Source organism: Elaeis guineensis, chromosome 7 (assembly GCF_000442705.2).
Source record: "Elaeis guineensis isolate ETL-2024a chromosome 7, EG11, whole genome shotgun sequence".
Lineage (NCBI taxonomy): Eukaryota > Viridiplantae > Streptophyta > Magnoliopsida > Arecales > Arecaceae > Elaeis > Elaeis guineensis.
Window position 1 is genome coordinate 17166172 of NC_025999.2, and position 12710 is coordinate 17178881.

Below are 12710 nucleotides of genomic sequence, written 5' to 3' on the forward strand. Positions count from 1 at the left end.
AGGGGGGGGAGAGAGAGAGGTGAGGGAAGGAGAGAGAGAACCTAAACCCTAACCCTAGGAGTTGAAGAGAAGAAGGGGAGAAAGAAGGATCGGGGAGGGGGGGGGATCGAGAGCATGCTTGGGAACCTCCTGTAGAGATCAGGCGAGGAGGCATCCAATAAAGATATCAAGCGAGGTGACTAGGGGTGTTGGGATCGGCAAGGAGGCATCCGAGAGGGAGATCAAGCAAGGCAAATGCTGGGGGGTTGGGGGGCTCGATATTGGCTGGGAGGCATCCAAGAGGGAGGTTGAGTGGTGATTGCTTTTTTTTGGGGGGGGGGTGGAGGGGGGCTCGAAATTTTTTTAAATGCCAAACCATCTAGACCAAACCATTTTAGTTTTGACCGATTCGATTCGATACTGCCTGAGCCATTTAGTTTGGGACAGTTTGGTTAACCTTGTCTACAAATGCTCCCATGCAATACAAATAATATCGAAAGTTAGAATAAGATGAACTAGGGATAGCAACATGTGAGTGTAATGTGGGTCCTAGTTTCATCTAATTAAACAAACACTGATCACTGATGAGATCATGGAACATGGAGTTGCATTTAATATATGTATGTTATCATTTATATGGGTTCAAGTTGAGTCATGTTGGTTGATATCTTAGTCCGAACCCAATCTGAATTTGAATTGAATTGGGGTTTTCAACCCAAACTCAACCTTGGCCATGCCTAAACATGTCCAAGCGCAACCTAATTTCAGATTGGGCTAGGGTTGGGTTCAGGTTGACCTGCCATATTTCCACTCCTGATTTTGTTTGGTGTTTCTCCAAAGTTGATGGCGGAAGCTTAAGAGGAAGAAGCTCTAGTACCATGTCACTAGAGGAGCAATTGGTGAATGACTTGAATCACTTGAATATATGGTCAACAATATTAAAGGAAAATGCCTATTATATTCACTTATTGCAGGCCATAACCTCTCATGGATTATAGCATTTAATGTTTTTATACAAATATAAAATGTATAATAGGGTTATTTTAGGAGTATTTAACTACACAGGGAGCTAGCTAGATATTACCTTCCAAGATTGCATCATCTTGTGGGATCCTCTAATTCATAATTTTATATGGTGGATTCTACTTGAATCAGTAAGCTTTTAAATGTTAGTGGGATAGCGTGGTCTTCCATTATCCCAAGCAAGGATTGCTGTACCGATATCGATACCCATACCGACGTCGGATCGGTACGGTGCTGGTACAATTCTTTTTTGATTTGGTTTCAATTTTTTTTTATTTCCAAGTTAATATCATAATTATCATCATAAAATTATATTATATTATATATTTATTTACATGTTTGGGTTCAATTTTTGAGTTTGGTACCGGTACAGGGAACCTTGATCCAAATACATATTTATTTACATTATATTACAACTCTATCATCCTAAAATTAAAAAGAAAATGTATAAATGTGCATTAAAATGTATCTAAACTTTTAAAGCACAAAGTACAAAGAATGATATACTAACTTCGAGATCTACTTTGCATCTAATATCTCGTCGAGTGTCTGTGACGCTTGTAAATATCTAGATCACCGACATAGTCGGGAGGAACATCAGTCCATCTCTCTAACTAAGTAGCACTGTACTCCTGAATATGCATCCCAAAAAGCATCCTCTCTGGATTATAAGATATCTCAGATCTCTCATTCAAACTCTGATTCTGAAAGGTATCCTCGGGATGATGGTATGGCTGTGTAGGAGTCCATCCAAATATGTTGGTAGAAAATTTGATCCGTAAGATGCTCTGGGCTTCATAAGATAGTAACCACTGAAAGATGATATCTCGGATGCACCATATCTATATGGATCATAAGGTGGCTGCGGATAATAGGATCCATAATGCAAAGATGATCCAGATACATTCATGTATCCTACTTCACGTGCAAGATCGTCTGCAGCTACATTGTGTGTTGGACGATCTCTAGGAGTCCGTCGTCTATATGAAATCGGCTCCCTGCGGTCTCTATCGACTCGTCCATCGTGGTCTCTATCTTGTGTGGCATGTGTAAACTGGGACTCACTGATGAATCGAATACCATCTTACGGTTATCTCATAAACAATGGTCTCCTGTCCTCCAGTCCTTTCTTGGCCATCAGATCCATGATTATTAGTACCATCATCACTCTCTCTGATCTTTGAATCTGAGCCAGATAGGTCCTGCACTCTCGAGAGTGGTGCACGTGCAACTGTCTTTCTTTTTTTTCCCGTTGTGCCCCTTTGTGATTGAGTTTCTTGTGCTTGGGAGGATGGATGTCTTGTTGCTGATCGGCCTCGTCTAAATATTTTTTGCTTAAACATCTACGATGATGTCTAGGACATCAAGTTATGTGATGAATGACCCCCTATGACCCCTCGGGCCGTTGCTGATCACCTGGAATCTCATGTGAAATATTTTTTTTTTGCCCATTATCCTGAATCCATTCCGATCTCTCTAGCTACCACACTGATTGATCGTGAAGGAGATCCCGGCTCATCAAGCTTTGGCTCTTGCTGCTGCTCTGCAAGCCATTCGATCATCGGATCGTCGTCCTCATCATCATAATCACCTAATGTCGGATTTGCATACTTCAGGTGTACCTCCTCCTAGATACATTTTAGTCTAAACCTCAAATTATAGTAAACATATACAATATCGTTGAGGCACTTCTATGTCAGACGGTTTCTCTGTTTGCTGTGGATAAGAACGAAAATCGACTAATTGTGCTTACAGCCACTAGAGGAGATTATTTGGAAAAGAATACGGATCGTCACAACTTTCAAATTATCAGCGGACTGTCCAAAATGAATCCACCATTTAGCTGCAAAAATATTACGCAAAATTATATATCAGATTTTATGATATCTCTAGGCATGTAACGTCCATAAGTCTTCTCATTATTGATATGTAATTTATCTGGATTCATCTTCTTTTTGCTTACGACAACCGATGCGATTCCAAAGCTGTCCGTCCCCTCTTTAAATTGTTTTGTCTGTGAAAAATAATTTCTTAAATTAACAAATATGTTATTGATTACGGATCGAATTCAACTAAATGCTCACATATTAGGTAACCTAACATATCTCTTGTAAGCACATAGATGCGATTTTCAGATAGGACACCATCTTATATATCACATTATGGAGAGCAGTGAAAAGCTCGCTATCCATATTTATCCCGAGTGTGGTATATTGAAATTTCGGATTCATATAGTAAGCTGTTGATAAATCCATAAATAATTAAGTAAATTTACACAAGTACAAAAGTTGAAAAATTTTTAATAGAATTTTTCATTCGTGCTTACCGGCTAGATGCAACTCCCTCCCCATCTAGTAGTCCCAGTGGTGCTTGATGATGTTGATGTATTTTTAGGCATATTTTGGATCTAACTCACTGATTTGTTTCTTTGTTCTCTCCATCATATGATATAAAAAGCCTATTTGAGGGTATTTCTCGTTGTTTACGATGCGAAACATCTCATATAATAGCTTGATAACCTTCACTATCTTATTAGTCCATTGCTAGAATGACTGACTCATCATCAAATTCTTTGACTTTCTTTAGTGTCAGTCCTTGCATATCTGCTCTCTTATCACTCAGCACTGACAAACATCTGATGTAAGATTGTTTTCTTTTCTAGAAGGATATCAAGTGCTATATAGTTCGTAGCAAACTTGGTGACATCCGGTCTCAAGATCTCACCCCAGTATATGTCCGCATTAATGAGAGGATCCATGTATGATTGTAGATGAATCTAGTAATAGTCTAGGCTGTGTCTACTGTCTGCTGTACTCTATGAAGCTTCTCAATATCCATCAATATGGGATCAATACAATGTGCAACACATGGGGTCTAATAAATATGCGGTCGCTGCTCCATCAGTAACTCTCCGATGGTCTTATATTACGATCCATTATCTGTGATGATCTGCATGATATTTTGCTCTCCTGCTGAGTTAATCACCTCCTCCATCAATCCAAAGATGTATGCGGCGTCGTGCACTTTATCTGAAGCATCAATTGACTTATGAAAAAAATATTTTTTCATCACAATATATCAAAAAATTGATGATGTTCCGTCAGTAGGATCGTCCAACCATCACACATCACCGTCAGTTCGTATGTGGGCCACTTATTCTTGTAAGAAGCAATCCATACAGACTGACGGTGATCTTTAGATGTGGGTATGATTTCATTATATATTGTAGATCTTTAGATGGATTATTTCTTACAAGAATAAGTGGCCTACATACAGACTGACGGTGATGTGTGATGGTTGGATCGGTCCTATCATACAGAGCATCATCAATTTCTTGATAGTGTGATGGAAAAATATTTTTTCATAAGTCAATTGATGCTTCAGATAAGGTGCACGATGCTACATACATCTTTGGACTGATGGAGGAGGTGATTGACTCAGTAGGAGAGCAGAATATCGTGCAGGTCATTATAGATAATGGGCCGCAATATAAGGCTATCGGAGAGTTACTAATGAAGCAGCGATTGCATATTTATTGGACCCCATGTGCTGCACATTGTATTGATCTCATGTTGATGGATATTGAAAAGCTTCGTAGAGTGCAGCAGACAGTAGATACATCCCAGGCTATTACTAGATTTATCACAATCATACATGGGTCCTATCATTGATGCGGACATATATTCGGGGAGAGATATTGAGATTGGGTGTCATCAGGTTTGCTATGACCACATAGCACTTAATAGCCTTCTAGAGAAGAAAGCAGCCTTCGTCAGATGTTTGTTAGTGCTGAGTGGCAGGAGAGCAAATATGTGAGGGCTGGCATTGAGGAAAGTCAAGTAGAAAATTTGATGATGAGTCAATCATTTAGGCAACGGGCTGATAAGATAGTGAAGATTATCAAACCATTATATGAGGTACTTCATGTCGTGGACAGCGAAAGATACCCTCAGATGGGCTTTTTATATCATATGATGGAGAGGACAAAGAAACAGATCAGTAAGATAGATCCAAAATATATCCAAGAATGCATTAACATCATCTAGCGCTGCTGGGACTACCAGATGGGAAGAGATTTGCATTTAGCCGGTAAGCACGAACGAAAAATTCTATTAAAAATTTTTCAGCTTTTGTACTTGTGTTAGTGTACTTAATTATTTGTAAATTTATTTGCAGCTTACTATTTGAATCCGAGGTTCCAGTATATCACATCTGGGATGGATATGGATAGCGAGTTTCTCACCGCTCTCCGTAATGTGATATATAAGATGGTGCCCGATCCGAAAATTGCATTTATATGCCTGCAAGAGGATGTTAGGTTACTTAATGTGTTAGCATTTAGCTGAATTTGGTCCGTAATCAATAACATATTTGTTAATTTAAGAAATATATTTCTTACAAACGAAATAATTTAGAGAGGGGACGGATAGCTTTGGAGTCGCATTGGCTGTCATGCAAAAAGAAGATGAATCTAGATAAATTACATATTAATAATAAGAAGACTTTGTTGACGTTATATGTTTAGAGATATCATAAAATCTGATATATAATTTTGCGTAATATTTTTGCAGCTGAATGGTGGATTCATTTTGGACAGTTCGTAGATAATTTGAAAGCTGTGGCGATCCGTATTCTTTTCTAGACGGTCTCCTCTAGTGGTTGTGAGTGCAATTGGTCGACTTTCGTCTTTATCCACAATAAACAAAAAAATCGTCTGACACAGAAGTTCCTCAACGATCTTGTATATGTTCAGGAGGAGGTGCACCTGAAGTATGCAGATTCGACATAAGGTGATTATGATGATGAGGACGACGATCCGATGATCGGATGGCTTGCAGGGCAGTAGCAGGAGTTAAAGCTTGATGAGCCGGGATCCCCTCTACGACCAGTCAGTGTGGTAGTTAGGGAGATCAAGGTGGATTCAAGGCAATGGGCAGAAAAAAATATTCTACATAAGGTCTCAGTTGATTAGCCACAATTTGAGAGGTCATAGGAGGGTCATTCATTACATGACTCGATGTCCGAGACATCCTCGCAGATGTTTGAGCGAAAAATATTTAGATGAGATCGGTTAGCAGCAAGACATCCATCTTCCCAAGCACAGAAAACTCAGTCACAAAGGGGCACATGGGGTGGAAAAGAAAACAGTTGCACGTGCACCACTCTCGAGAGTGCAGGAGCTATCTGGCCCAGATTCAGAGATTAGGGAGAGTGATGATGATACTAGTAGTCATGGATCTGATGATGAGGGAGGGACATGAGATCATTGTTTATAAGACACAGTCGCAAGGTGGTATTCGATTCATAGGTGAGTTTCAGTTTACACATGCCACACAAGATAGGGACCATGGTGGACGAGTCGGTAGAGATCATGAGGAGCCGATTTCATATAGACAACGGGCTCCTAGAGGCCGTCTAGCACACGATGCAGCTGCAGACGATCTTGCGTATGGAGTAGGATCCATAGATGTATCTGGATCATCCTCGTATTATGGATCTTATTATCCGCAGCCACCTTATGATCTATATGGATATGGTGTATCCAAGACATCCGAAGTATGAAGTGATTACTACCCTATGCAGTTCGAAGCATCTTACGGATCAGATTTTGCTATCGGTATTTTTGGATGGGCTCCTTCACAGCCATACCATCGTTCGGATGATACCTCTCAGAGCCAGAGTTTGAGTGAGAGATCTGAGAGGTCTTATAATCCAGAGAGGATGTCGTATGGGATGAATATTCAAGAGTACTGTGCTACTTGGTTAGAGGGATGGACTGATATTCTTCCAGATTATGTCGGTGATTCAGATATCTACGAGCGTCACAGACACTTGACGAATATTAGATGCAGAGCAGATCTCGAGATTAGTATGTCATTTTTTGTATTTTGTACTTTAAAAGTTTAGATACATTTTATGCACATTTATATATATATATATATATTTTTTTTTTTTTTAAATTTTAGGATGATAGAGTTGTAATATAATGTAAATAAATATGTATTTGGATCAAGGTTCCTGTACCAGTTTCGAACTCAAAATTGAACCCAAATATGTAAATAAATATGTAATATAATGTAGTTTTGAGATGATAATCATGATATTAACTTGGAAACCCAAAAAAAAAAACAATGAAACAAAACCAAAAAAAAAAAATACCGGTATACCAGAGCGTACCATGTGTCGGTATGGTATGGTTCCGGTACTGTACCGTACCGGTCCGGTGCTGGTATAGATACCGGTATCGGTACAGCAATCGTGGTTAATTTTGTTTTTAACCAATTGAAGTTTGTAACTATTATATCAACTTTGATGTCAGGTGGCTAGTGTGTTGAGTATGAAGTATGAAGTGGATGCTGCTATGGCAACGAAAAGTTCCACTTATATATGTGGATTGTGGAAGATCCATAAAATTAAATGTTGTTGCAAATTTAAAAAGCATTGTTCTCTTCTTTTTCATGTGTATCTACAATCACCCTCAAAATGTACTTTGATCTATCAGCTGTTTAGGATGATGTATTTAAAGAAGAAATGAATATAATATTTTTTTTTGTGAGATATTTTTCTCTCTTAGAAGTTAGATTAATTCATGGCTGTATGAATTGTGAAATTTTTATTGCGTTTGTCATCAGTTCTTAAAAATCAACTTGAGATTATAGTAATGCCTGTTTTAGTTGCAGGGAGTATACTTTTACTATAGAAAGTAAGTCTTTGGAAATGATAATCCCATTTAAAGAACTTGCACGTGAGATAACCATTTTTTTTGTGAAACTGGTATGACTATTTTATTTTTCACGGTGGAACTTTGGTTTTAAAACAAGTTCAAAATTTTGAGGATAATCTGGCTTACAATCTATTTAATAACTGCTGCTAGGCATATTATTTACTTCATTATACTGTTTTAGAAATATTTCACTGATATATTGTCCAAAAGTTTGCCTATGCACTCTGTATTTTGCTCACTGTCAAATGCAAGAATCTTTTTTATGATTTTATATGCTGTATTTTTTCATTCAATTTTACTAATGAAGTTGTAAGCAAAATATAATGGTTTTCCACCTTTCTTTTATGCTGAAAATGAATTGCACATTTGTTTAATTAACTGTAGGAAGATATGGCCTCTAGTTACACAATTTGTCATGAATATCTTTCACAAGCATCTTTGATGTAGTTCAATAATTTGACAGCCTCAGAAAACAGACTACACCTGTGAGCCAACAGGAAGAGTATCAGTTGGTGCTCACAGGTCATATAAAGAACAAGAAAGAGGAATCAGCTTAACTACAGGCGATTAAATCTCAGTTCATATGTTGGGTTCCTTTTTAGCATTTTCTTGTGATAAGTGTATCAGATGGCGATTGAAGGGTCTTATCTCTTCAGAGTTATCTCAGTCCCACTAGTTTGATATAAAAGTATGGATGAAAAAGAATCAGACATGGTCGAGTAGATAGAATTCAAGATCCAACATTTTTGCAACTCAAAGTCTACACTGTCGTGTCTCTATCTCCCTTTCTAGAAAATAATTGCTCCAGCAATTCATGTTTGTTTTCCTTATTTCATTCATAAAGGTCTGCAAAGTAATATGCTTTTGGGACTATAGCCTGGACTATCCATTCCTGTAGCCACTTCCGATCTAGCATACTATAACCTGGTGGTGATGTTTCTGTCACTAAACTTTTACTTGTCTAACTGTAGGACAATTAAATGTGCTAATTTTTTATGCATATGTAAATATTTTTATTCAGTTCCTTCGGATAAAATGTTTATTTTGTGCTGATAACATTTTGGATTTTATACTGTTTTACTAGAACTGATGAATGAATAGTTATTTCTTGCCTCCAGTTAAGTAGGTTTCCTATTTGTGAACTGGCCTTTAGCTTTCACGTAAGCTCTTTCAGGTTAACAGCTGGCTGTGGATCCTCAGACTTTGATAGACCGTACTGTTGTTTGGATAGCTAACGGTAGATACATGTATAAGGTTGTTGATTGAGGTTAAGAGGACAGAATCAGTTGAGCTTCTCGAGGAGAGTCGTATGAGGATGTCACTACATATTGCTACATTAATATAGAGTCATTTGTAACTGATTTGTTTTCTGTCATCAGAGATCATTTCTTAAGTAAAAAATAACTAAGACTGAGAGGGTGAAGTTACATTATTGCTCACAATATTTTAGAGCATGTCACTAAATTTAGATAAATATGCATTTGATGACTAGTTGGAGTCCCTTTTATTTTTTTCAGGTGGATATGCTTTTCATGTTTATTTCTCTTCAAGCATAAAAATAATCCTTTTTCAGATCATCCATGGTGCCTGTTGTTGCTTTACTAATGATTGCTACAATATTAGCTTTTATAAAAACCAAAGTTTCTCGTGTCTATAATTGGATAGATACCTTAGCACCATCAGTAAGATTTATACTTGTGGATTTTAGTGGATATTACTTGGTTTCACATGGTTTGTTAAATTGTGCAGGAATGATGGTCTGTTAGCATTTGTAGAGAACTTTTTGAAGGATCATTTTTTGCCAGCAATGTTTGTCGATTACCGAAAATGTGTCCAACAGGCTATATCAAGTAAGTGTTCATGAACCTATGTTAGTGATATGTTCTTACATAAGGTACTTTCTATTAGGTTTGTAAATGAACCTATGTACCTTTATCTTCTTGGTATGTTGGTTATACTGTCGTTATGATTTTTAATACACCTCTCTTTGATGGTAATGGTGGTTCCATGAAACATTCTCTCATTCCCTGCCATAAACAAGGTTGACAATTTACCGATAATTTGTTTCATGGAAATGTGATGCATCAAGCTTATTTGACTTTCCTGGTGCAATAATATATTAATATCCATGTAATTAGCTCAGACAACAGTTCATCACTGTTTTCATCTTCTGTGCTATATAGGGAATATAGGCATGCATGTATTTCCCTTGATCTCATGTTCATACCTGCATGTGTGCATGGAATACTGATTTTATTACTAAATAATAGAAAATATTATCATCTGCTTTTAGACAAAAGGATAACAAGCCTGGATTGCAAACTTTGATGAAAGACCTGATAGAAAGTGGAGCATATTCCATCTTGTCTTGCCTTTCACTTACTAATCCAATATAATCTGGAAAAGTTAAAATCTTCAATTTCCTTTTTGTTTTATGCCATTCAACTCCAATGCTTGTAATTTCTTCTCAGGTCCAGCAGCATTCAGGCCACGAGCACATGCTGCTTCAGTGTATAGCCCACTAGTTGAGAAGGGCCGTCCTGTATTGCAAGGCCTTGTAGCTACTGATTTCTTAGCAAAAGAGGTTCATTTTCATTACGTCATTGTAATTGATTATCAGCTAAGTTCTAAATTTACTCTGATTTCATATATGTCATTACTGTAGGTGCTTGGCTGGGCACATTTAATGCCAAAATATGCAGGGGAACTGGTTGAATATGTGCAAACGTTCCTAGAACGAGCCCATGAAAGATGTCGAACTGCATACATGGAGGTAAATCATATTTCTGCTGTGCAGAAACTAAGATATATCCTCCTAATATCATCTCTAATGTTTTTGTTGGAGCATCTCATATCAATAATTTGTGTGAAATACTGAAACTGCAATTAGTGTTCTGCTTAAATTGTTCAAAAACATTTTGTACAAATAGCTCCAAATTCCTTATCATTTTTGTTTAGTCATGCTTTAGCCAATGTTTTGTTTCTCCAGTTCTAAATGTCTTAATCGGCTTTGTCTACTTTCCCTTTCTTGATGGCCGTCAAGCCTCAATCAGACCGAGAGAATTCTAAGAGAACAGTAGTAGAGGGGATTGTTTATGCTAGATAAAGTCTACCATGTTTCTATGGTTACATATGCTTAATTTAGATAAAAACTTGATTGTATTGCTTATATTCTTTCTACGTCTTAGTATTACCACATGCCTGTGATTTATAGCTGACTATAATTGTATGAATCGGGAAATTGCTCTATTTGAGGCAGATCCTTGATTTTTATCGTTTTGAAGTGATAGGTGGCAACAATATATTGATGAATGCACAGATAAGGTATGACTGGAAGGACAAGTCCATATGGGAAGCTTGAGATTTTAAGGATAAAGGGCGGAATATTCAAAAGGCTCTTGATAACGTGGAACCATCATTATTGTACAATTAGGCAACCTATATTTCATACTGAAGGGTGAGAAAAAGAAAGGGGACACATGAAAGTTCGTGAAGGGACCAAAGGTTTTGACAGACATATGACATACCAAGATTCACAGGCTTGAACCTGATAGGTAGAAGAGATACTGTTTAAGCATGTTGGATGTCTTAATTAGGACAAAATAACAATATATGCACATTGAGGATGTGAAAACTATGACCAGAAGTTGGAACAAAGATCGGTGAAGTTCAGGATTCCTTTTGCCATTGGAGGTGTTATTCCATTTTGCTACCAATCTTGGGTTAGTTTAACATGAACCTGGCCCTACCCAACTGGTAATTTAGGTTTAGTTGGGTCAACGTTTACCCAACATAGGTTGGGTTGTGGTTAATAAGAAAGTCAACCTGACCTAAAGGAGTTTGAAGTTTACTGAACAGATAGCACAATTGTAAAAGAGAAAAAAAAATTGGTGGAAATTGACTTTTAAAACTGATAATAAAAAATTGATGAAGAATTCTTTCCTTTAATTTCGATTCTGTAGTGTAATAAGGTGGCAATAAATTCTCTAAGTCATCAGATAAATACTTTCACAAGTTGGAAGTTTCCTTTTGCATGCTTATTTCAGTACTTTGGAATACATATTAATGGTTTAGATTTAACTCACTGACTTCTAAACTTCAATTTTATTTTGATACTTTGGCTAATTTATCTCATTTTATGCTGCTAATATTTCAATTTTGGGAGATTCTCAGGCTGTTTTAGAAAAGCAGAGCTATATGCTAATTGGGAGGAATGATGTCGAGAGCTTGATGCGACTTGACCCAGCCAATGCTTATTTACGAAAATCCTCGGGGCAACCTTTTCTTGAAAACAATGTTCCGGATGCAGAAACTGTTGAAGTGGAGATAGAAATGAGTGATTTATTATTGAGCTTGCGTCCAATCAAGCAGGTATTATCTCAAAAAAAAGCTATCGCAGCAACTTGTTACTTGTCTGTGTGCATAGACCAATACTGGTGCATGAACATATGCATCTGTATGTGTATATGCCTATGAACAAAGTATTGAGTTATATCATCATTCCCTATTTGTCATATCCTACTATTTTATATCAAGAAAAACAGGTAGTTGTTCACGAGTCAATGCATATTCATATGGTTCTCTGTTAGAACCAGCTTTTCAAGAAGCATTGAGAATCTGCATGGAGTTAACCTATTGCCACAAATTTTGGTTCATCAAATACAAAATGTATGGATGGCGGGATATGGGGACCACATACCTGACTTGGTGGTTAGTGGGCCATAGGTTGTCCGCATATGGCCTGCTGATTATACACATAAGATACAAGTCACTTCTTTACTGAACCTTTACTCTAAGATTAAAAAGAAAAAAAATTAAATGTATTAAACATTTGGGGTGCAGTCCCTATCTATCTTTTGATTTCTATCCTCTTTATATAGATATTTCCATTCATATAAAAAATTTCTTCCACAATAAATAGGACCAGAAGCCCAATCTTTTTGATTGAGTTGTAAACTTGTAATATTGTGCAGTTGGGATGTTT

At 37.1% G+C, this 12710-nt stretch overlaps 1 protein-coding gene and 1 pseudogene across 1 annotated transcript in view; both read left to right on the top strand.

Moving 5' to 3' along the window:
• LOC105060457 (exocyst complex component SEC8) overlaps window positions 1–12710 on the top strand; it is a 79325-nt gene that overhangs the window by 53190 nt on the left and 13425 nt on the right. Inside the window, exons 24-27 of the mRNA XM_073260957.1 lie at window positions 9476–9576; window positions 10198–10310; window positions 10392–10499; window positions 11900–12097. Of these exons, the coding sequence (XP_073117058.1) occupies window positions 9476–9576; window positions 10198–10310; window positions 10392–10499; window positions 11900–12097 (520 nt within the window). The remainder of the gene's footprint in view (window positions 1–9475; window positions 9577–10197; window positions 10311–10391; window positions 10500–11899; window positions 12098–12710) is intronic.
• LOC140859116 (uncharacterized) lies at window positions 323–6960 on the top strand (annotated as a pseudogene).